The following is a 26,554-nucleotide window of genomic DNA, read 5'->3' on the forward strand; positions in this document are numbered from 1 at the left end:
TCAATAAATTTTTAAAGTTTCGCTCTGACGTCATCATCGGCCGCAATTGACCTCTGTAGTATGTTTTAAATTTCCGTTCAATATTATTTATAATGGCTGGTTCGTCAAATAAAAGTTCTCATTATGTGAAAGCTGATACGAGAAGCTTACCAAAAGTTCGAAACTTAATGTTGGTCGAATTTATTGCTAATTTAACGCCATTGAAGGTCAAACAAAGGTTAAACACATTTGTTCAAAAATATAAGTAACTAATGGGTATTTTTTTCGTTCATATACAGAAAAACGATCACTGACCTTATTCCTCAAAATGTTTTTGTAATGAGCAAAATTAAAAAAAAAATGGACAATCCCCATTTCACTACTTACCTACTACTATTAAAATATGCTTGTAGTCTTACACATAACTAATTACAGTATATTATTATAATTAATTTACCCAAATAAATTATTATTATATTTTTCAAAAAGCACTGTTTATGGAATGTTCTTGTTTATGATTGAAAAAAATCTAATTTAGTAGGTAGGTATTTTGTAAAATTTTACAACTTTTATGTCTTTAATAACTTTCACAATAAAAACCCATTATTTTTAATCAAAACCCAGCAGCACTCCCATCACTTCTCGGGTCAAAAGCTCCCTCTAACATACCATCTGGATGTCTCACTAAAGCGCCCGCGTGGCCAACCGTATCAGAAAACTTAGGAAGCATTACGACATTATGACCTAGGTCTTTTAAATAATCTATCGTGTCCTGATCGAACCTGTCCTCGATTTTCAAATCGCATGTGTTATCACCAACAATAGATCCATAAAGCCATCTAGGTGCGGAGACACTTGATTGCAAATCTAGACTTTGAATGACGTACCGATGAAAAATCGCCGCCTGCGTTTGTGGCTGGCCGTCACCACCCATCGTACCATAAATCATAACACGACCGTCACTCAACCTGGCAGCCGCGGGATTGAGTGTATGGAATGGTTTTTTTCCTGGTTTCAACGCTCTAATATGATCCTGTTTTAAACTAAAAGAAACACCGCGATTCTGCCATAAAATTCCAGTTTTCGGCAGCACCACCCCGCTGCCGAAATCGTGGTACACGCTTTGAATGAACGACACACAAAACCCTCTGCTGTCCATTACACCCATCCAAACTGTATCTCCGGGGCCCGTAGCCTTCCCGACCTCCGAAGCTCGATTGAGACTTATACGACCCGCCGTTTCGCTAATTGCTCGCCCTGATAGCAGGAAGTTAGGGTCCACTTTCATATAACGAGGGTCAGTTATGTGTTTGTCTCTTAACACAAATGCTTGTTTCGTAGCCTCCACTACGGCGTGAATAAATTCGCCTTCATGCTGTCCATCAATATTAAGTTTCTCGAGTGTTGCCAGAATTGACAGCGAAAGTATACCCTGTGTGGGTGGGGGAAGGTTGAATATTTGGCCGTGCTTATGACTCACTCTCAGGGGGGACTTCCTGACGGGTGTGTAATTTGCGAGGTCTGATTTTGTGATTGGCATACCGAGTGAGGCCATGTCCGCCGCAATCGAGTCTGCTAACGGACCCCTATAAAAACTATTTAAGCCATTATTCGCCAATTCCCGTAAAGTTCGCGCCAAATTCTTCTGGCAAAATCTTTGTCCTACAGCAGGTGGAGTGTTGCTGCATACAAATGTTTTCTTGAATTCAGAGTCTCCCTCAAATTCTGTCTGTAATGCTAGCTTGTCGGTCTGGGATTTGGACATTGGAAATCCATTCTCAGCATAGTAAATAGCATCAGCTAGTAATTTTGATACCGATTGCCTGGGATAGCCACAGTCTTGTGAGTATCTTAAGGCCTCCTCCCAGCCTCCCACCGTTCCGGCTACGGTGATAGCAGACTTGGGGCCTTTGGAAGGTATTTTATCAAGGCCAGCATACAACTGGGGAGTGGCCAAACTTCCAGCTGCACCGCACGCTTCAATGGCCACTGGCTCTCCGTGAGGTGGTACGATAAGCCAAAACCCGTCTCCTCCGATGCTATTCATGTGAGGATATACTACGGCGATTGTTGCAGCAGCCGATACCATGGCTTCCATAGCCGTGCCTCCGTCTCTGAGGACTTTGAGAGCACTTTGGGTTGCGAGATGGTGGGGCGTCACCACCATTCCTCTCGGAGCCACCTTGCTGGTTTCCATGTTTGGTGACCATTAACCTGCAAACAAAAAACAAAAATAAAAAAAAAATATATTCAAATCCCTGAGCTATGACTATCGGCTAAAATATAAATTGCTGATAGTACCGCGTAAACAAAATTATTTGTCATCCCCAATATAAGTCATCCGACTTTTGTCGAGAAAAAGTCGTAAAATATGTTTTAGAATACCCGACTGGGGACATATTGGGAGCCGGACGATATTGAAAATGAAGGTTTTTCTATGCATTGAAAGGTTTATAGCCCTTAAGTAACGATGGGATACGAGGGAATCGATGACACAGGCTGTTCTACATTCACTTTATTATTTTGAATTTAAGTATTATTTAAAATAATACTAATATACCTACTTAAGTAAGTACATAATTTTTTTTCTACATAAAATAAATTATTTATTTTATGTAGAAAAAAAATTATGCAGATTAATTAAAAAATTATCTATGGTTCCGACTTTAAAAAAAAAAACAGTTATTTGAAAACATTTCAATCTCACTTTTCCATAGAAGTGTCTGTTCTTTTATTGGTCTACAGTTGGTTAACATAAGCCAACTGATTTCCATTTCCGTTCGTTCCGTTGAAAACGATTATTTATTGTACAATTTTAATTAAAAATATTAAAGAAATGTCGACAATCCCAAAAATTTAATGACATCATAGTCAATAGTCATAATGTACTCACATATTCCAGGTTAATAACGGTACAATCACGACATAAAATGTTTGCACAGATGTAATTTCAAGCAAATATCCACACGAGTATATTATTCAAGACGGAATAAAACAGATGAAGGCAGTATTATTTACCATCGATTTTACAACGTAACATTTGGTATTCATAGAAACGAGTTTACGTGCGAACGGCCGACGATCTCGGCGACCATTAACATGAACAACGATTTTATTGTTGCTATACACCACATACTGTAATCTTGTATGTAACAGTATCAGTCACATAATAATTATTCGTTGCGCCAAAATTCGTTTATCAAGCAGGAACTAGGTATACATTATTATTGATAAAAAAATCCTTAGTATATAATCCTTAGTGACCTTTCCCAGACCTCAATGTAAGGGTATTTGTGCACTACACGGAATCTTACCTTCCGGCGTTCATAACTTTCACGTTTGCCATATTAAATAAGGTAGGAAATCGGGATGCCGCGCCGCGCTGGATGGTAAAATTCCGTGTAGTGCACAAACGCCCTAACTCTAGTTTATTATTGACGAAGTAAATATATTGTAGTTCTAGTGCAGTGGTTGTTAACCGGTGTTCCACGAACCACTGGTGATCCCTGGAGGCATTCCAAGTGGTCCGCGAAGCCATCCTAATAATATGTGAGAATTTAGAAGTTAGTAAAGAGTATGCAGACACAAAAATAACATTAAATTAAAACCTGTAACATTTAGATTTTTGCCGAATAAAAAATAAATGAGTGCTAATAATAATAATTATAAAGTTGTCCTTGTTTTCTTTATCAAACAAGCCTTAATTTAAGTAAACCAATTGGGTGGTCCCCGACAAGACAAAAAATTGGTAAAATGGTCCCTCATGACTAAAATGTAAAACCACGTTTCTAGTGTATAATTTTTCAATACATCTTCCCAATTCCAAAGCAACATGCGAAGCGAAGTTACTGCAGTACGTGTACTTACATAATTTTTCTCAACTTTCAACACTCCTTCGATTAAGATAATTAATATAAAACAATAGAAATTAATTCAAATAAATTTTCCAATTCAATGGAGGAATCAAGAATTCATCGTACAGAATTGCAAAGTTGCAGTACTTGCAGTTCGCTATTTCTTGGAACTTTGACTGTATGTCAAAGTTTTATCTATGGGTGCCAGCCAAGTTATTAGTTATATTGGATTGGTGAATTGGTTTTATAATTGCACGTACTTTTGCGACACTTTCTTAAATCCTATCTATCATTTTATTATCATATTTTTTTAAGAATTTTGTTGTTTGTCATACTAAGGAAGTCGGATTACTTCCGACTCCTGCCGACTCCTCCTATTTTCTTCTATTTCAATTTGTTGCGGGTCCCAAGACAGCTTTAGCATGTCCCTCGGGCTCCCTGAGATCGTATCAAAGGGTTTTCGTGGTTGGATACCGCTGTCAATCCTGGCGACACAGGAGATACTGTAGTAGTGGTGGACCTAAGGCTGTTAAAAAAGAAATAAATAGATTACCTTTGGTTATTATTTCTTCAGTGTACACACAAAGACTATAGAGTGGTTTTTAAGTTTGGATAGACCAGTAAATATGTATGGCTTCGACGTTTCGCTACTATAGCGGAGGTGATGCGAATATTTAGTTTCTGATCTGAAATTAGTGACGAAACAGCCGAGCCATACATATTTACTGGTATGTAGAATTAGTTTAAGTTAGTGTCAGTAGAGTTAGGCCGTGTATCTACACGGCCTAACTCTACTACTACATGTAGAGCCAATACTTCTGAATCTTCAGAAGTATTGGCTCTACATGAGATCTCATATCTTTTTCACAGTGTAAACCTTATGTGGTCGTCTCGGCAACATTTTACATTCCTGTTTTTGGTGGGATTTAAGTTCTTTTTGAAAGTACTTATTCAAAGGTATTTTAGTTAGGTACTATCTAAAGTCTCGTGTAAACTCTTATGTCCTAATTCGTGAAATTGGTGAAAGTCTCATATTATGCGAAGGTTATAGGTTTTTAATGTTTTTTTTTTGTTTATACTAAACTTAGATTACATACCCAGCATTACTAGCACTTCAGGAAGTAGCTAAACATTTTGATGATTATCAGTGTGTCAGTGAGTCAGTATGTCAGTGACGAAACAGTATTAAAGCTAGTTAGTCTATTATTGACATCATATCCTAAGAAAATTGGTACATAACTATCTGGTACATTGGAAACCAACTCTATGAGGGTTCAAATAAACGACGAAATGCGTTCGCTTGGCTCGTCTCGGCGGGTGCACGGTAGTCTGGTTATAAAACCGCTTATTTTCTCAAAATATTTTTATCTATTACATATGATGAAAATAAAACAGACCTTGGTGAAAATAAAATTGCTTACTAAACTAATAGATAAGTATTAGGTACTTACTTTGAGTCAACTTCTCAGTCGTAATTTTTATTTTTTATTTGGGAAAACGTAAAGGAACAGCTGCTTTGAATTCACTTGGTATATTAATTTAAATAAATAATGTATTATATCATTATGGTATTAAAAATTTAACCAAAACTGGTTTTATATTCATAGTTTGAAGAAGATAAAGCGATCTAGCTAGTCTTTCCCACTTACATAATAACGTGTGATTTAAGCGACAAAAGTGACATAAGTATAAGATTTATTTTCCGTCCATGCCTAAGCCCGAGCGCGCACTAGCGGCCAGGCCGCGGTGGCCATCGAAAGTATGTCTATGGCGGTTTCATACGAAGGTATCTATCTCGATGGCCGCCGCGGCTTGGCCGCTAGTGCGCGCCCGGGCTAAGGGGCGATTTCACCAAAGAAATGGAACGCGTTCAAAGCACTCTGAACCGGTTCTAAACGTATAAGCGCGATTATAGCATCGAAATGCATTTCACCAGTATAAACTGAACGCGTTCACAGCAAATCCGAGTTTTATCTTCTGAACGCCCAAAGTCCGAAATTTAACGTCATAAAACCCGTTCAAGCCCTGTCATGGCGGAACGAAAAACATAGACAAAATAAATGTCAAGATGACAGTTTTGACACATACGTTTATTAGTTTATGTATTGTTTCTTGCTATTTTGTAGTTAAATTAACGTGAAAAGGCTTCAAAATGATGAAAACATGTAAAATAATCACGTGACGTCACGTAAACTTAGATTTATTAATCGCGATCAAAAGAAGTTTGTGAAATCCAATCGAAACAAAACGAGATTCACGTCGCAGCATGAACGCGTTCAATGGGAACTAAGTTTTATGTGTGTTTGGTGAAATCCCACCTAAGTGTCTAAACACACTATGTCGAATTTCCGCGGCGGAAATTCCGCATGATTAGGTACGTCAGCAATGTCAAACGCATACCTACAATATAACGCGACGGAATTTCGGCATGGTGTGTCATCGGTAATTTAAAATACATTGCAGGCGGAATCAAGCCGAACTTCCGCCGCGGAAATTCGGCATAGTTTGTTTAGACACTAAAACCTACAAAAAAAGCTTAAAAGGCGTCACATTGGGACGCGTTAATAGAGTGGCGTCAGACAAGTTGGTGGCACTGAAAAAAGCCAGTCATCTGGCACAAGTAATTTCGAAGACGGATAGGCCTACTCTTATTACTTACCTCAAAAGCAAAAACATGTTTTCTCCCTAAATGCTCCATGATTGGCTCCCGGTCCCCAAAGTGATACGAAAGAAGGGGGAAAATTTCAATAATTCTTGCTCACTGGTTGTATTTGCTCCAATTCACAAACTTTTTTTTGCAAAAAGGAAACTGTGCTGTAACTTTTCATTCACATTTTTAAAAAGTACAGGCTAGATCGTTTGAAAAATAAAAAAGGAAGAAACAAAACGCAACAAATTATTGAGTTTATGACACAATTGTAAACGTCCACTGAAACTAACTTACATAATATTAAATAGCATTACTTGGCGAATATTTTGACATACATTTTCTGTCAGTCTTCGTTATGAAACCACGTTTAAGTAATCCCGCGGTATAAGGTACTGTTACCAGCGGTTTATTAGGGAAAATGAATTGTGATATTTTCCCATAGTTAAAAGTAGCCTATGTGTTAATCCAGGCTATCAGCTAACTCTGTACCAAATTTTATTACGATCGCTCCATTCGTTTAGACGTGAAGAAGTCACAAACATACAAACTCACAAACTTTCGCCTTTATAACAATTTACATCGATGCCAGCAGGGGCGTTTTTCCCTTAGGTGCAATGTGTGCACACGGGCGCCGCGGTCCTAGGGGCGCCGAGCGCCGCTCACACTCGGCGCGCGCCCGCACTGGACGGCCGCCCCGGCCCACGCTTTATTGACCAATTATAAAAAGAACTCCAGTTTGCAAACATTTTTGTGTAATATTCGAAGCTCTTCTTATATTTGTAGAATTACAGCAAAGCAAGGCGCGCCATGAGTGGCCCGGCTTTTGCAATATAAATATTATGATCTTTATTTTTCAACGTGCCAACAACCTTAAAACACATAAATGAAGATTATATTATTTGGTGTAATAGTGAGTGTCCTATCGCTCGTTTTTTCAAAATAGGTAGTGGGAGGATTTGGATTTAGATACAAAAAAGCACAGTGTTCTAATTTAGAAAACAAACTGTGCCATTCTGGCTCTTTGGATGTAGAGAAGTTAGAGCTCTTCAATGAAATCGAATTAATACCGATGTTGTGATGATGTGATGTTTGATAAGTATAGAACATGAAATTTAAAGTAAAATTGAAGTACTTAAGCGATATAAAATTTACGTTTTGGGGTTAGGCTTGTTAGGATCAGTCAAGATTCAAGAGCACATCATGGTCAAACCGAAAAAAACTTCAATCTACTGTAGCGATGTAGAGTGCTACTTATTATAGTGATGTACATTCGGAGGTAGAGACGTATTAAAACACCAATGGTCGGAATAGGAATGTATATTTATTTACACTTTACAGATCGGACTTCGGAGCTATATTTTGATTACAAGACGTAAGGTGTTAGTGCGTGTGAGCGGGACGGACGACACGGTATCAGGGCGTCTCTGTCTATCTGTAGATAAGAGAATTGTAGTGCAGCAATAGGCAGCTACACTACAATCAAATAACAATAGAGTTTGTTATCTATTTTATATTGGAGAAATTTGACAGTACCTATGTGGTAACTTGATGTGCTGTTATAGTTCGTCTGGTGGAACGAAAGAAGCCACCGCTTAGAGTCCTCACCCTTAAGCGGCCAGACAAACTGTACTTTTACTTTGTACCCATTTCATTTATTTTGACCGCGCGCGTGCTTGTTATGGGGCGCTAGGGTAATGTTTGCACACGGGCGCCACAATGGCTAGAGACGGCCCTGGATACCACAGATTATAAATAGTTACTAACTACGTAATCAATGTTTTATATTAGTGTGATGTTTGATGGTGTGATTAAATATCTCCGACTGCTAAAGATAGGTGTGATCTTCGATCACTCTAAACGTAACCGGGGGCCACCACCGAGCCACGTAAAAATTCAGTAGCAACGTATCCGTTGCGATTTACAATGTAGCTAGCGTGGCCGGCGGCTAGACCGATAAACAGAAATAAATTGGCTAAATAGATTACACGTCACTTTGATCTTTAGAATCAAATATTTAAAGCGCAAAGTGCATTGGCGCGCAGCCGGCGACTAGTGTCCGCCTGGAGGTCGATTTTAGTAAGCCGAAGCCGATTAATCACTTTAAATTTTCAGTCCGTCTGTCCGCTTCACGCCTAAACCACTGAACCAATTTTGCTGTAAGGTATGGAAATATGTACTTTGAGTCCCGGAAAAATGTAAGGTAAAAACGAATTTTGGAGCAACAGAGTTGCGGGCGTCATCTAGACTCTAGTTGCCTATACAACATCACGCCGCGCTGCGACCACTGATAGCCAAGCCAAGAATCAGTGGAAAATGTAAAAAAAAGGAAAAAAATATTTGTTTCTGTTAATTTGAATATGTTGACGCATATGAAGTTGCGGGAAACAGCTAGTAAGTAATAAATAAAATTAATTTTAATTATCAACATCTACGGCAACGGTAGTACCTATATGTACGGCGCAGCACACGTTGCTCGTCTGTCCCGCTTGGAGCAGACAAAGAACGGCCCTACAGGCCACTATTGGACCCGACGTCACGCTGCCGGCCATCGTTCGTGCGATGCTGGACAGCCAACACTCTTGGAACTTCAGTCGAGACATTCGCCGAAGTGGTAATGTCGTCGAAAGAGGAGGCGGAGCGCAGGCGAGAGGCGAAGGCGCTCGATCCTCGGAGAAGGCCGAGGCGGAGACCAAGCTCCCCTGCTAAAGCGGGACCAGACATGGTCACGATATCCAGCATTAGCAGGGGAGCTCGGGGCGTCAGTATGGGCTGCCGTCGCTTATGACATCGAGTCCCGGGTAGGCCACGATGCGCTTAGTGTTCCAGTGCATCGTCGCGGAGTCATGTGGAATTATCTATCCACGAGTTGAGCCTGAAGAGGCAAAGGTTCTGTCGTGTATCACGCGTTTCCCGTAGTCCCACCTTCAGGAGCAGGAACACCGTTGGGGTTTTAGTGGGTAGTCCCGGATGCGTCCGGCCGCTCCGGCCCCCGGGGAGTCCCACATTGCTAGGTGGTCCTCCCCAGGCCCCGGAGATGCGTAAACGCATTCCCCCAACGCAAAAAAAAGGTACCCTAGCTACTCTTAGATTTCAACGTCTTTTCTAAAATAAGAAACTCCGACGAGCCTTCTGCTTAGCCGTCATTTTGGCGGATACCGATGGTTTTGCCGGACATGGCTATTTAAGCCGAAGATGGCCGAAGCCGAATTTAAGATAAACACTATAATTGGCAACAATTCGCCGTATTCCGCCCGCGGCGGATTGTGACACGCATTTGTTTGCCTTCGACCGCAACATCGCGAAATCGCTAACGAACTTATTATTCGCCGTTCGGATGCTAATCCTCAAAGCCTCGGACACCGCTATTTATGTAAACCCGAAAATGTATGCGCATTTTCTTGCGAACGGAAATTCATTAAACCCGTCGCGTCGCTCCGTGGCGAATTTTAGTTCCAAATTTAAACCTGCAATTTTTTTTGTTTTTGGCACTGACACGGCGTGAACCATTGACTTTTTTGCCAAAGACCAATACTTACAAAACAAATGAAAACTTTTCAACATCATAATAATATCATCAAGGAGACTTTCAACGTCAATTAGCAATAATTATTATTGATAGGTAATTATTTATATTCCACTGCTTGACTTTGGCTTTTTGCGTTCAGCGTAGGTATGATAGAAATCCGTTTGAAATAAGGGTTCCGTTTTTTGCCATTTGGCTACGAAACCCTAAAAACTAGGAAAATAGGCCATCTAGAAATAAGGGGGCAAACGAGCAAACGGGTCACCTGATGGAAAGTAACTTCCGTCGCCCATGGACACTCGCAGCATCAGAAGAGCTGCAGGTGCGTTGCCGGCCTTTTAAGAGGGAATAGGGTAATAGGGGAAGGTAGGGATGGAAAGGGAACGGAATAAGGGAGGGTAGGGAAGGGAATAGGGTAGGGGATTGGGCCTCTGGTAAACTCACTCACTCGGCGAAACACAGCGCAAGCGCTGTTTCACGCCGGTTTTCTGTGAGGACGTGGCATTTCTCCGGTCGAGCCGGCCCATTCGTGCCGAAGCATGGCTCTCCTACGTCTAAAGATAAGGTATATGAGATACAGCCTGGTAAGTGATGATTGAATATTGATAGACGGACGGACAGACTGCGAAGTCTTAGTATAGGTAAAGGGCACCGTTTTACACGGTTTTACCCTTTGGGCACGGTCTACGTAACCCTAAAAAGCCGAGATTAAACAAACTACAACTTTCTTGAAATTTAAATAGTAAAGTCCACCCCACTTAGGTAAAGCTAACCAACTCTCTTAAGGTAAGGGCTAAGGAGATGTCCTAAGCAAACAAAAGCGAGTCCAAAGTTTTAATTTATTCGTTCAGGGACACATTTCTATTAGAATAGTGATAATATTAGGTCCTTACATATGAAATTGGCATTTTGCATGAGAGGATTCATATAAAGTCGATTTCTTTGTATACTTAATATTTAATTAATCAAAGTATGTACTATGTACCATCGAGGAAGTTGATTCCTATGCAATTGACAGACCAACGTTATTTGGTCGAATATGTCAATTCAATGTTAATTGTGATCTGTCAGCTGGGTTTGACGTAACGCAACAAAACTACTTAGGTCCCCGATTTGCAGAGGAATCAACTTCTCTGATAGTACCATTATTATCGATGCATTTTTGCCATAAGGGTAGTTCGTAGATCCCTATAATAAAAAAACGGAGGGACGAGAATCAATAAATTCTTTGAATGCGGTTTGGACTGCCACATCAGAGTTGAATTTTTTTTCTTGTAGGAAGTTATCCAAATTCCGAAAAAAATCGTAATCTGTTGGAGCAAGGCCCGGGGAGTACGGTGGATGTCGCAGACATTCCAATTGCAGCTCCTCCAGTTTTGCGGCCGTCTGTTGTGCTCCCGCACGCGCACCCTCCCCTTGGTGATATCTCAAGAAACACTATAGCTAGACTTCTGAAATTTTCACAAATTGTGTATTTCAGCTGGTGCCGCGCGCTATAACAACAAATACTAAAAACAAAATAAAGTTAATATTTTAAGGGGGCTCCCATACAACAAACGTGATTTTTTTGGCCTTTTTGGCTTGTAATTCATAATGGAAACATGTAGACTATACTTGAAATTTTCATAAAATCCTGAATAGGCTACTTGACCTATTTTTTTTTCACCATCCACCACCATCCATTTTCACCAAAAAAACTAATATTTTAATATTTTTAACAGTAGAAACCCATAAAAATCTTGATTGAAAAATATGCTTTTTAAATGATGCCGAAAACAATGTCCCAACGAATACTATACTGCACTGTCCACAACACTGTCCGCCATAGTGTGACGTCATATTTTTTGTATTTTATACTTTCTTTATTGATTTTTTTTATTTGCTGAATGTAAGTACGAGTCTAAAAGTGCCCAAAAATTATAAAATAATTAAATATGAAATTAGAAATTATTTGTATTGTTGAAAACTTTTAGATATTTAAAACTGATGTTTTATTTGAATTATTCAAGAAAAATATATTCTACAAATCTTTCTAGGCTTATTCTTATTATTTATGTACAAATAAACTTACATAATATAACGAGCGCGATAAATAAAAGATATTAAATTACGAGTCTGATGACGTCACATCCAAATCGGAAGTACCGCAAAAGCGTTTTCGTCAGTACAAATCATATTTTCATAACATCATATTTTCAAATCCACTTTATTAATCAATCATAAGCTTTTATTTGATGATAAGGGTGAAATACGGTTTCCTAGGCCAAGTTCTACTAGAAATATGGATTTGTTCAATGAAATTGAATATAGGTCAATTGAATATAGGTCAATTATTTTTTTTATTTATTTTTTATTTTTTATTTTGGGAAACCTTACAGCTATTTACAACTCCAATAAGATACATATTACACAGCGATATGCCAATTAAAAGTTTCCACTAGTGTATAATAGGTTAAAACTTAAATGTAACATACTCAACATCAAATCATGACAAACACCATGATCTAAATTATTATGCAACATAATAAATTAAAAAATTAACTAACAATAAGCAACAAAGCTAAACTAAACCTTATTAAAGCACAAGAAAAGGAATATAATTAACCTATTATATCATGTGTACTTTATTATTTAATAATAAAATTAAAATAAAATAAATAATTAGGGCCAGGCACCGGCCCACACCGGAATGGCAGAGGCCGGCAGCGGTCGGCAGAGGCGCGGCGAGGCCGGCAGAGTCATTATGGCAGATATTGCTATGGCAATTTTACTATGGTAAAAGGAGGGGAAGTAGCCGCGGGCGGCCGCTTGTGGCCGCTTGTGGCCGCTGGCGGCCGCGCGCCACCTCCAGAGCCTACGTGCCTTTCACAGTTTAGATTCTACATTCGGCAAGGAAACTCCTGTCGTGTGTTTGCAGCAACAGTATGGAATTGCTTATTATTGCACTTATTGTCGAAGAATCCGTATCCTGTCGCTAGAACACAGAAAACAAGCGCGTGCGGCGGCCCGACGGCGGGAAGAGCCAACGCAAGGAGCGCGCGACACCTCGAGGCACCTCGCGGCGACGCGCGCGGCCGCAGGCCTGTCTGTCTGTCCGTCTGTCCGTCTGTCCGTCTGTCCGTCTGTCCGTCTGTCCGTCTGTCCGTCTGTCCGTCTATCCGTCTATCCGTCTATCCGTCTATCCGTCTATCCGTCTGTCCGTCTGTCCGTCTGTCCGTCTGTCCGTCTGTCCGTGTATGGACCAAAATATCACTTTACACTTAGGAATTATTTAAACTTAAAGTCAGTAAAATATATTATTTCATTACTTTTTAAAGTTGTATGGCGGGGTTTTTTTTTAAATTTCTTAATTTTATTTTATTGAAGATAAAGTTTAAAATCATATTATGACACTGAAAGTGCTCGCCCCGCCGCGCCGCTGCCATTCCGGTCACCCGGTGTACCGCGGCCCTATGGGAGCCCCATACAAAAGACACAATTTTTTCCCTACTTTCGCCTTTCAACGGTACGGAACCCTTCGTGCGCGAATTCGACTCGCAGTAGACTGATTTTTTTAAAATACAATGATATTCTAATAATGATGATAAGTTTATAATAAATAATACTTAATGTTACATTAAGAACCTTAGATAGAATTTGAAAACAATACAACGATGTGACGTTTGCGATTTGCGAGTGTTTTTGCTATAATTCGACATTCTACTGACATCTATGATTCTTTATAAACAAATTTAGATTAAAGCAGCCTGCAGTCTGCAGACCAGAGAAAGGAAATAGTTTTACTCGTCAACACTAGATGACACTTTATAAGAAGTAGACCTCGTGAGTCGTGAAGGGTCCATAAAGTTAATATACCTCGGTATATTAACTTTATGGAAGGATCATAGGCTATTTTTAGTGGAGTAATTTGTCTGTGAAATATCTAATATACGCGGGCGAAGCCGCGCGGAATGTCTAGTCGGACAATAAAATCGCAGCTGTGTGCAAGGAATGAGTCAGGACGCATCGCAATCGCTTGCGTTAAGTATATCATAGATACTTTTTTTTTTAATGAAATATGGGGGCAAACGAGCAAACGGGTCACCTGATGGAAAGCAACTTCCGTCGCCCATGGACACTCGCAGCATCAGAAGAGCCGCAGGTGCGTTGCCGTCCTTTTAAGAGGGAATAGGGTAATACGGGAGGGTAGGGATGGGAAGGGAAGGGAATAGGGGAGGGTAGGGAAGGGAATAGGGTAGGGGATTGGGCCTCCGGTCAGGGCCGTCTCTAGCGCATGTGGCGCCCGTGTGCAAATATTACCCTAGCGCCCCCTAGCAAGCGCGCGGTCAAAAAAAATCGACCAAGTTTGAGTCGGACTCGTGCACGAAGGGTTCCGTACGATTATAAAGCAAAGATAGGCAAACAAATTGTTTTTTTTTTTATAGGAGCCCCTTAAATGTTTAGTACAAAATATACCAATTAAGTATTTTGTGAATATTTAAAGTGAATAAGTACGTGTAGCCGTTATTGATATAGGTACTTATTGGCCAAAAATATAACATTTGTTGTATGGGATTGTATCTTTCCTTAAATGCTTAATTTATTTTGTTTTTAGTATTTTTTATTAAAGGGGGAACATAATCATATAATCTGAGAATTTAAACTATCTAGCATAGAGAATATAATGAATGCCATCTATGACCTGCAGTCTATGACCAGAATAAATATGAGATGAGCCGTAAGGCCCTTAAACTGCCTAAAAGTTAATACTTTTTTAAAGACCAGACCACCTCAAGTCCATGTAGGGGTCTGATCTGGTAGGGGTCTGTTCTTGGCCTTCTTCTATGGAACATCGGCTACCATTGCATCCTGAGTACGACCCATCTCCGTGGGCTACGTTTGGTCTGCTATCTAGACGACACATACATGCTGGCCCACGGAGACATGTTTGAGGAGACAATACGCCTGGCGAGAGTGGGTGAGTCTCAGGTTGTGGCGCTTATAGAAGCGTTAAGTCTGCGAGTCGCAGTCGAAAAGACGTAGCTTAGGCCATGTTTTTCTATGGGCCCCGGAAGCACTGCCCCCGCGGAAGCATCACTGCGCATCGCTGAGATGTGTAGGAGAGTGTGCAGATCGGCGTTGAAATGCAGTGCTTAGGTTTGGTCTTTGATTCTGAGTCTGAGGCGGCCTTCCTTCGGTCATTACCTGGACCATACGGACAGGTGGAAACCTTCGCCTAGGTGCCACTACTACCTGAGAAAGACGATTGAACGCTCTGCTTGGGCTGAGCCACGGGATGAGTTTTGCGCCGTCCTTGGATTGGACCTTACCACGTATTGGGAGGCAGTAGCTTATACCCTCTGCGAAACTGTTATGTTGCAAACGAAGGCTGCATAAAGAGAGCGGGAACCAAATTAATACGCAGATCCCATGAGAAGGAGGCACGGAGGGCGTAGGCTTCACGGCGCCCGGCGCAACCGCAAGGGCGGCGTCAAGAGTACATTTGCTTGTGATCTTGTGGCTCTTAGCGGCGAAATCGTGCTTACGCGCGGACGCATATAAATCCAGCCTAATGTGAGTCGTGCGGCTCTCATTTTGGAGCCCATTTTGACGACAAAGTAATATAATAATCTTCATTTCTGTGTTTTAAGTTTTTTTATTTTACGTTGAAAAATAAAGTTTATATTTATATCGCAAAATCCGAGCCGCTTGTGGCACGCCTTGCCATTAATTCGACAAATATAAGAAGAGCCTTAGATGCTTCACAAAATGTATGCAAACTGGAATTCTTTTTACGTTGTTCATTAAAGCGCGACGGCCGGCCAACGCGGGCTGATTTGCGAGCGGCGCTCGGCGACCCTGGGACCGCGGCGCCCGTGTGCAACGCACACCCTGCACCTAAGGGAAAAACGCCCCTGCCTCCGGTAAACTCACTCACTCGACGAAACACAGCGCAAGCGCTGTTTCACGCCGGCTTTCTGTGAGAACGTGGTATTTCGCCAGTCGAGCCGGCCCATTTGTGCCGAAGCATGGCTCTCCCACGTTAATACAATATAAATAGAGGCCCCATAGTTATATCGCGCCCACATACTAATAAGGGATACTACGTATATCGCGCCTGTCTGCGAGAGGCTTTACCCATAGATGAAGTATAATCCATACTAATATTATAAATGCAATATTAATATTAAAAAGTATCTCTGTCTGTCTGTCTGTCTGTCTGTCTCGCTTTCACGCCAAAACTACTGAACCGATTGCAATGAAATTTTGTACACAGTTATTCTAGAGTCCGAAAAAGGACATAGGCTACATTTTAATGTGGGAAAATATCTTATTTCCATGAAAATATCGATGAAAATGAATTCGCATTACGCGTGGCCAGCGCTCATCCCGGGGGTCCTGGGTTCGAGTCCCGCAGGCGGAACAAAAAGTTTTAAATGTTCCTGGGTCTTGGATGTGTATTAAAATAAAATTTCAAAAATCTTAAATATATTTTATGTATAATATTATAAAAAATCCAGGAATAATATATTGATGCAATGAACATTTTAGTTCTAATGAGATTTAACAGATGGCGTTTTATTTTTTACTTCATTGTAACATAGAACTAATCATACTTATTAGTTATTATGTTTTTGTTTATAGTTTTTAATACGTTAGAATATTATGTTTAATAATATTATCACTTGGTATAATAATAATCAATCTATCTTATCTTATAGAACTCCTACTGCATTTCTAATATATGTGACAAGTTGACGACAGAAGGCGCTCTAAAATAAAGGAGTTCAAGTGTACCGTGTTGGTCTATATTCCATCCAGAAAATATATCAATGCAATCAATATTTTAATTCTAATATATGAAAACAGATGGCGTTTTATTTTTTACTTAAATATATTTTATGTATAATATTATAAAAAATCCAGAAATATATCGATGCATTGAACATTTTAGTTCTAATGCGATTCAACAGATGGCGTTTTATTTTTTACTTCATTGTAACATAGAACTAATCATACTTATTAGTTACTAGCTGTTGCCCGCGACTTCGTCCGCGTGGACTTCACTTTATAAAGCGCGATGTCAACAAAATTGGTGTCAATAGCTTTTATAAAAAAACTCTGGTACCCCTTATACAGGTATACAGCTGTCCAGTGTGCACACAATAAGTATTTCATTTTTTATATTAAACTTTATATTTTATGCCAAATTTTAAAGCTTATTTAGCCCCCAATTACAAAACTTTACCCATAAACTATTTATCATTGATAGGTTTAAGGTTACGTCACTGCACAGATAAAGTACTGAGTTATTTAATACCGTAGAATAGATATAACAATCGAAAAAAAATTACGAAACTTAAATGTAAGATGATACCACCTCTTATAGAAAGACTTTTGAGCAAGCGTCAGCGCGATGTAGAAGACGCACGGCGCCATCTATTATGAATTTTTGGAACTAACTTAATTTGAACAAATTTACGCATTTTCACCCCCTGACAACCCTTTTTTCCAGTAAAAAAGTAGCCTATGTCCTTTCTCAGGCTTTAGACTATCTGTAAACAAAATTTCATTACAATCGGTTCTGTAGTTTTGGCGTTTGGCGTGAAAGCGAGACTGACAGACAGACAGACAGACAGAGATACTTTCGCATTTATAATATTAGTATAGATTATGTGCACACTGCACAGCTGTTTTTGGGTATTTTGATTAATTAAGGGCCGCGCTACACCGGAATGGCATCGGCGAGGCGAGCACTTTCAGCGCTGCCATTCCGGTGTAGCGCGGCCTTAAGAGGGGTACCACTTACCAGGGTTTTAAAAAGTTTTTATATTTGACACAAATTTTGTTGACACCGCGCGCTATAAACTAAAGTCCACGCGGACAAAGTCACGGGCAACAGCTAGTAAATTATAATATAGATGTAACCATAGCCCGTCATCGCGTGGCCATTTTGTGCTTATTTTCATAGTAGTGTGCGTTTATTTTCTTGAATATTTCTATTTGTCGATTATTTCGAAGCACATTATGATACAGGAAAGAAAGTCAATTAGTTCATGATATCGATTAACTATAGTTCAAATGAAGAGAATCCGCAAACACACGTAAAAAGCTATGCAATTTTTATAGCCAAATTATTAGTGCGAGTTTCTTACGCCGGTTCTTCTCGCCGGGTTAGTAATTAGTTCCCGAACCGGTGGTAGGCACCGTAGTATCGACGTTCGGTAAAGTTTGTGTAAAAAAATTACTCCGAATAAAAATATTTTTGATTTGATTTGATTTTGATTTTGATTAATTGATGTGACATTTTTAGCACTAATGCTTTATATAGCACGAATAAGGGATTAATAAACTTATAAATTATCTTTTTAGCTTACAAAAATACCAATTGAAAAGCCCAAAAGACGTTGTTCAAAACTTATGTATTTAATGTTAAATCCACGTGTTTGAGGCATTCTTTGACCATTCTTATGGTTGATTATTTAGCAGAACCACAAAACTCAACAATATCTAGCATTAAATGTTTACTAAAAACCTTTATTAACACTTTTTTTACATGAAATATGCAGACCGACTCCCTTGTTATGTCCTAGTAAGTAGGACATAACATTACACGCTTTTGACGCTTATACACCGAATACCGATATAAGGCTCTCTCCATTCTATAGTACCTCAATGGCTTTACCTCACATTATGTCAGATTTACACGGGTAACTGCCGCACGATTTCCGCCGCACGGCGAAAATCGACCGTGTAAATGGCAATTCGAGTCCTACGCCGCGCCGCATGCGGCTAAAGTCGCAAGCCCCAAAGTCGTGCGGCCAATGGCCGCATGCGGCTGGTGACTAAAATCGACCGTGCAAACGCTCGCCTCAATTGCAAGCGATCGCTTGCTGCGAATACTACTGTCGACTGGTGACTTGCCGGGTGACTAAAATTGACCCGTTAGTCACCCTTGTAAATGGGGTGGCGAATGGCTATTCAAATGGTAACTTGCCGGGTGACTAAAATCGACCCGTTAGTCACCCGTGTAAATCGGCCAATAGATAATAGATACCTAATACAATATAAATACAGACTTTACCTGTAGACACGAATGCGACTGGGCACTATGTATGGCTATGTGCAGTGTGCACCTCTAGTTGTTCAGCAGTATGATGATTATAATTTATACCAGATTCATAAAACAAACAACGATGCCACTCTGTTGTACTTACACAATCATTTGGAACAGGATAATGACTATGGAGCCATCTACCCTCCATAATAATGACTAATGAGTAATGACCATAGTATTATACCTTCATGGTAATGACTAATGACAGATGACGTACCAATAGGGCTGTCCAGAACGGATTTATGTAGACTATAGCACAGAATATAATATATTAGTAGTACCAACTATAGGCAGCTGCTAGACATGTTCGATTTTTTCTGTATATACCTATTAAAAAATTTAGAATGAAAAAATAAAAATATTATTTATGTTTTCATTCTAAATTCTATAAGTACTAACTACTAAGTACCACTTTCCACACAACAAATTATATTTTGTGTTTGTTCAAAATCACAAGTCACAGTCACAGCGTCGTCGTTGCGCGTTAATTTTTATTTAATTATGGTTGGACTTATCAATAAATTAAATATCTAGTATTGTGGCATCATTATTGACAATATTATTGCGTGTACCGTCTGCCTTGAAAGCGTTTCCTCAACTGGAATATTGCCGCGCGCCCGCAAACGTCAATATTATTGACAATACCCTGCCTCCCCCCGATATTGCAGAGGGGAAATCAGAATATCTGGAAATCCCGCAATAATATTGAACAATATCACAATACGGGTAGCACACAGTCAATATTATTGCCAACATGTGCATTATTGACAATATTATTGCGTGTGTGCGGCTGCCCTAAGAGTTAAGACCTTTAATTTATTTACAAATCCATCAATCATTCAATAAAATAGTTTATTCTCCACCCCTGAAAATTTGGCTGCAAAATAAAAACATATTCCAACCAGGGATGTTGCGAATATTGGCATCCGCAACCGCAAATGCGGAGCATCCGCGCAAATTTAGACATCTGCATTCTGCGACTGCATCCACACCCGCATTAAATCAATGCGGCGGATTTTCATGCGGATGCGGATGTCATACGAGTTGCGACTTGCGACAAGAAAGAAAAGGGGCGGGTTTGATTTACGAACCTCTAAGTTCTTTTTATCTAATTTTTATAAACGACGTATAGCCAAATTGCTATTTAACTTTTTATATATAAACCCAGCCAAGTTTTTGGCTTCCCCGACTACTGCTTTTATTGAGCAGAATATTAGTCATAGTGTTAACGATTTGGAATATGTTCCAAATATATATTTAAATTAGATAATAAGACAATGGAGGATATCTCTTGCACAAATGAATTAAGTTCAAGTCTAAATGTTGAAAATCCTACCAATAACTTGATAGACTCAATTAAACTGAGGAAAAATAAATGTAATTTGATTAATCTGGTGCATCAGAATTAACAAGGTATGGTAGATAAAGAACTTGAAATTGAGTTATTTTTAAAGGAATTTAACATTGATATTATGTGTATATCTGAACATTGGTTCAGATCACATGAACTCATTTTCAATTTCAATGATCACCAGCTAGCAAGTTCGTTCAGTAGAGAAAATGCCATTAGAGGAGGCTCTCTAATTTTAATCAGAAACAATTTGAAGTTTAAGGAACGTAAGGATATCGTGAGTCTCTCTACTGAACGAATAATAGAAGTGGCCTGCATAGAGCTCAGCCAACTAATCATTGTGGGCGTATACAGGTCTTCATGAGGGTTGTACGATTCTTTTGAAGTAACAATGGAACAAATTTTGTCAAAAATATGTGCATCTAACAAAACGGTTATTATATGTGGTGATTTTAACAATTTATTAGATTTAACCTCCACTACTGTTAGATTTACATCTTTATTTTAATCATATAACCTTTACAGTTTGTTTCAAGAACCTACAAGGGTCTGTGAGACTACAGCCACTTGTGTTGACAACATATTTACTAATCTTATTCCTGATAAAAAAGAAATAATTAATAAGCTAAGTTCTGATCACTATGGACAAATAGCTTCTTTTAATATGAAATGTGACAGTGACGCGAAATTGAGTTATTTTTAAAGGAATTTAACATTGATATTGACGGTGTTTTACCTGTAAATAAAACACATATTAAATACTTACCTTACTTGAAGCTTACTGATATGAGATGGCGCTAGCGTGCTCGTCGCTTGACCTCGTCTTGTCTCTTTCCTTTTCGTACACCCCACCATGGCGACGCCACAAGAAGTGGCCTAATTTAATTTCAAATCATTGAGTCGAATATCACCAGGCAGTATTAAAAATGTAAGCTTCAAGTAAGGTCAGTATTTAATATGTGTTTTATTTACAGGTAAAACACCGTCATTAAATACTCTACGCATACTTGAAGCTTACTGATATGAGACCTGTTTGTTATCGCCTGGTGGGAAAAAGACGCCAATGTGAAGGGCATTATTATTATTATTATACATTAGAAGAACTTAGAAAATAGAAATGTAAAATACCTTACTGAGATCAATAGATTTATTGATTTGTAATAATTAATAAGTTGTAAATTAATTACAGAATAAAGTATCAGTAACAATAGAATCAATTTGTAGGGCTAAATAATTGAGCCAAACTTGTTTTACCTGTGCGAGACGGTTTTACTTCTCTGCGATAATAACACGAGAAAGTATTACTTGATCGTCAATTTCCTTTGGCCAATATTTGATCAAGAGGTAAATTATCAACCCAGTTTTTTGAAGCTACGGCGGAGCGAATACTTCCTGGAGGGGCAGTAATACCTGCTTCACGAAATACAGTTTTTACCCAACCCGCAATTACTGTTCTGGAGGCTGGCTTAGGATTTCCTCTTAGATTAATGAAAAGATTATTTAAATTACATTCTTTCCGTTTTTCTTTTAGTAAATCAATGGTCCGCTTAACCCAGAAAACAGGATCTAAATTTCTGGAACTATTGTTTGAAAATATCTTCCATCCCGACTGTCTGTAGTTCGCACTATCAGTTTTAGATCCGTAAAGAGGCCAAAAACAAATCGAGTTTTCATTTACAGTGAAGTTTAATGAATCAACCGCTAATAATAACAAGTCGTGGACTCTTCGGCTTGAGCATAAAAGAAGCAACGTGGCTGTATGTCGACAAGTTTGGAAAACATTGTCTTTATCAATATTTTGCTTTTTCAAATGCTTTAATAAATCATCTACATCCCAGACACTTGTTTTTCTAGAGATTGGTTTATTTACAGCTATCGATTTAAGCATATGATTTACCAGAACATGTGAAGATAGCTTGCCTGCATCTTCAACACTGCACAATGTTGACACGACCGACTTGTGTACTAAAATAGTATTGTAACCCTGTCGCCTTGTTCAAGTGCATGAGCACCTTGGGAACTAGATAAGGTGGTGGGTATACCCAAGCGAGGGGATAATTCCAGGTTCGGGAGAAGGCATCGTGATATATCGCCTCCTGATCCGTTTGGTCCAGACTCACATAATTGGAAACTACTTTCGACGTTTCGCTGGCAAAGAGATCGATCATCGGAGTTCCGAATTTCTTGAACAGATTCTCTGTGCAATGAGGTAGTAAATGCCATTCCGGAAGACTCAGATGTCGTGATAAGTGATATGCATGACTGTTGTAACTTGTACCTTCCCGGTAAGTGGTGTACCTGAAGTTCTATGTGGTGTAAGTCTAAAAGGTGAAATATTTATTTGTCAACTGGAGCAACGGTAATGATCTGGTCCCCCCCTCGTTTTTTAAATAAGATACAACAGTCCTGTTGTCGCATTGTAGGAGGACTGTGGAATTTCTTTATCGTGTGACATAGACTTTGGAGTGCCTTTAACACAGCTAACATTTATTTTTGGTTGCTGTGCAAATTTTGTTCTGGACCTGTCCACATCCCACTCAAAGATTTGTTCTCCAATTGGGCGCCCCAGGCTACGTCCGAGGCATCCGTTGTTAAGAAATGTGTTGGAGGTGAAAAATGATTTTTTGACGACAGGTCGCAATTGGCCATCCACCACCGCAGTTCCATTTCTACTGTGTTCAGCAATTGATACACGGCAGTAAGCGGGCTCTTTATGGCAACGTTCAAGAACAAGAGAGTATCTCGAAACTGTAGTCGTCCCCTCGGAATCACAAACCGAGCAAAATTGAGGAGTCCAACAAGACTTTGTAACTCTTTTAGGTGTTTTTTTTGAGTTTGTAAGATTACAGAAATCTTTTTCTTTAGATTTATCACCTTCTTTAAGGGAAGAGATTTTACATTGCGCCATGGGTCCCATTGAAAACCCAGAAAGGTCAGAAATTTGGACGGAGTTAGCATTGACTTTTCGAAATTGATTTGAAGGCCCAGGTATTGAAGTCTGTTCACTACAATTCGGATATGTGACTTTAGAATGTGGTAATTTTGATTGACCACTAAGAAATCGTCTAGGTATACCAAGACGCGTATACCCTGTTCCCTTAAAATTTGAGCAATCCAGTTCCTTAAACAGGCAAAGACCCTTGGGGCCGTGCTGAGCCCGAAGGGAAGACACGTCATTTGAAGAATTTCCTTGTCGTAAATCAGACGAAGAAATCGTCTGTGAGAATGAGCGATTGGTAGATTGAAGTAGGCCTGGGACAAATCCACTTGGCACAACCAATCGTTCGGTTGTAGGAAGTCTAGGACCCTGTTCACATTTATTAACCTGAATGGTTCGGTTAGTACATATTCGTTCCACTTGCGTAAGTTGAACACTGGACGGTGCGAACCGTCTTGTTTCGGAACGAGAAACATGCTCGAAATGAAGCTGGGGGAAGATCTAACTACTTCGAGAACTTTCTCGTCCTTCATTTTTTGAATTGCCTTTGACATTGCTTCGCACTTTCTTGTCACTAGGCAGGTGCGGTGTCGGGCAGGCGAAGAGGAGGTTTCTTGTAAAAGGGTATGCGATAACCTTTTATTTTTAAAAGAAAACGTGGTGCCTTCAACGCCCTCCAATGACTGTGATACGCGCAAAGTCGGCCCGCTTGGAATCTCGAGTCAGAATCTTCTTCTCTTACCTGAGTTGGATTCTCTATTAATAGGCCGTTTTCTATTGTCCTTTGCATGCTCAAGCCGTACCGTTGACTGCCGGTCGATTTGTTGTCGAAAGGAACTACGATTAGCTTTATTTCCACGCCATGCGTTAGAATTTAAGTGAGAACCCTGCGAGGGATAACTTGTGTACCTTCCCTGCGAGGGTCGGTAATTCTGTAACGGTCTTGTGTTTTGAGAGCCACAAGAACCTTGAGTAGTTGTGCCCTGCGAGGGCGCATGACTAGTTCCCTGCGGGGGATGATTAGAGCCACTATTAACTACCTGCGAGGTAGTTCCAAAACTTTTTAGTTTTATCAAAGGCAAAAAGGCTTTCTTAACGCCACCTGCCTTATCAAGAACTCCCGATAGCAATTCGGAATTAAAAAAGTTTTTGTTTGAAGGAGGAATTTTGCGTAAATATGATTTTGTTAGTGGATCACGAGCATATTTTATGATTCCATCTCGGCGCATCTGTATCACCTCAGCTCTGTGACCAAGAGTAAGAGGTCTGCAGAAACAGACGCATAATCACCGCTTGTAAAATATAATTCCCTAACCTTCGTATGCAACGAGTCGACATTTAGGTATACTTCATCTTTAGCCCAAGATAGTAAGTTAAGAGTCTGTTGCAGAGCATCGCGCTGTTTTAACAAACAAAAAGTAATACCGGCGTAAGCTTTATCTGCGTAAGCTAAATGGCGTAGACTATCAAAGGCTTTAATCTCATCGTTAGCTTCTAAATCAGTGAAACCTGGCGTATGATTATACCGCTTTTGCAATTCCGCATAGCAAACTTCGCTCCATTCATCTTTATCAAAATGTTGAATTTGTTGCAGCAAACTAAGAAATTTTTCAGGTGCCTTTGGTACCGAAGGCTCCTTTAATTTAACTTCAAGATCAAAATTAAAATCTAGCTTGGCATTATTAGTATGCTCTTCATCGTAAAGACTACCACTTGATACTTGATCGTCAATAATATTATCGCTAAAATATTCCTAGGATCTACGTTATCAATAATCAAAGGCGAAGCTTTTATCCACGTGGTCGTGGTTGTACCTATCTAAAATGTATTTTAAGTTCGCCTACTTTCTGTGTCAATTTTTTTTAAATCCTATTCTTGCGTATACGGTGGCGCTGCCGCCGTTTCTTGGTGCAAGAAGATGAGGAAGAGGAAGATGAAGAATCCGAGCTAGTGTCGTAGTTGGCGGTACTCGGGCCCGGTTTATCTACGACCGGGTCAACTTCATCATGACTTTTTCCATGCTAAAAACGAGGGAAAAATTGGTCTTTCAGCGCTGCTACTTTCACAGTGAACTCTCTATAAGGAACACATATACACCCTAAAGTATTATCACTTATTTTTGTTAAACCTTGTATAGGATCCGAAACATCCGCATCCGCATCTGCGGATGTAAGCCCATTAAATTCCGCATCCGCATTGTGAATTCGCGGATGTGAAAAAATCGGGATCCGCAACATCCTTAATACCGACTAGTCCGACTACCGTACAGGATTTGGCAGACGCGGCGACGACAGGTGAATTTTGACAGAACTACGAAAATTGTCGGATCCAATGTCGGATGGTGAGTGGTGACAACCCTAGGTCTCCTGTCTCATATTCCAAAAACAAAGTTGCAAAAATTTCTACCTACTTTGCGAATTGCGATTTGCGAAGTGCGAACGGAACGCAACTCAGTGGTGGATCATGAGCATCGTGCGTGGATATCTAAAATAGAATTGTGTATTTTGTTATATATTGTGACGTAATATCAACGCAGACTAACTTTACACACTAAAGCAAAACATTACAGCATTTGCACGAAACGTTTGTGTAGTGACAAAAAACACTGTAATGTTTAAGTTCTTGTCCAATTTTCTGATCACTCAGGCCAGTTGTCAAGAGGTGGGTAAGTTTTTGAATACGAATACGAAGGATTATGATGATAAATTACACATGCGATAGGGGGAAAGTTGCTATGCGGTATTTTCGCATCGCTTGCCCTTGAGACACCAGCTGTCCTTGAAATGTTAACAAACGTCAAATTTTCAATATCAAATCTATTTCAAATAACAAATGCGTAGCGCTGATAAGGTATCGCGGCCGTAACCAAATATTACGTCTTACGAAAATTTCAAATATCGAAGCAACTTGTTAGATAATCGGAGGACCTAACCTCTTTGACCTTAACCAAAAAACTTGATAATTAGGACGATATTTTGATGTTTTACTATTAAAATACTAAATTAACTTACGGTTTAGGCTTTAGCAGTAAAGTGGTTGTAATTTTATCATCGGGTTTTCATCTTGTCCGTGTCCAATGATTGAGTGGTCACATAAGATAATATTATAAGTAGTATGTATGGCTTGAGTACACAAGATGATAATAACCTTATCAGTTGCGTC

The 26,554-nt window shown here is 39.6% G+C and overlaps 2 protein-coding genes across 7 annotated transcripts in view; one reads left to right on the forward strand and one right to left on the reverse strand.

Annotated features, from left to right (window-relative positions):
• Positions 1-546: 546 nt before the first annotated feature.
• LOC121727231 (oxamate amidohydrolase proenzyme-like) lies at positions 547-26,548 on the reverse strand. 3 transcript variants are annotated; one of them, XM_042114945.1, is made up of 2 exons: positions 26,404-26,489; positions 547-2,193 (listed from the first exon to the last, which is right to left on the reverse strand). In XM_042114945.1, the coding sequence occupies exon 2, from the start codon at positions 2,174-2,176 to the stop codon at positions 593-595; it is 1,584 nt and encodes a 527-aa protein (XP_041970879.1). In that variant the 5' UTR covers positions 2,177-2,193; positions 26,404-26,489; the 3' UTR covers positions 547-592. The 3 variants fall into 3 exon arrangements, 2 of the variants coding, with proteins under 2 accessions (XP_041970879.1, XP_041970880.1); XM_042114946.1 differs by lacking the exon at positions 26,404-26,489 and adding an exon at positions 19,071-19,228; XR_006035632.1 differs by lacking the exon at positions 547-2,193 and adding an exon at positions 26,098-26,169 and having other exon boundaries at positions 26,404-26,548.
• The window catches only part of LOC121727230 (calcium-binding mitochondrial carrier protein Aralar1), a 40,834-nt gene continuing 40,036 nt past the window's right edge, over positions 25,757-26,554 (forward strand). For 3 of the 4 annotated variants that reach the window (XR_006035631.1, XR_006035630.1, XM_042114942.1), the window contains exon 1: positions 25,757-26,053. Coding sequence is in view for 1 of the 4 variants with exons in the window: in XM_042114942.1 (XP_041970876.1) it covers positions 26,003-26,053 (51 nt within the window). In the remaining 3 variants the exon portion in view is untranslated. Of the gene's footprint in view, positions 26,058-26,554 lie in introns of all 4 variants that reach the window. The other variant, XM_042114944.1, reaches the window with a different exon arrangement.

The sequence above is a fragment of the Aricia agestis genome, chromosome 5 (assembly GCF_905147365.1).
Source record: "Aricia agestis chromosome 5, ilAriAges1.1, whole genome shotgun sequence".
NCBI classification, from domain to species: Eukaryota; Metazoa; Arthropoda; class Insecta; order Lepidoptera; family Lycaenidae; genus Aricia; species Aricia agestis.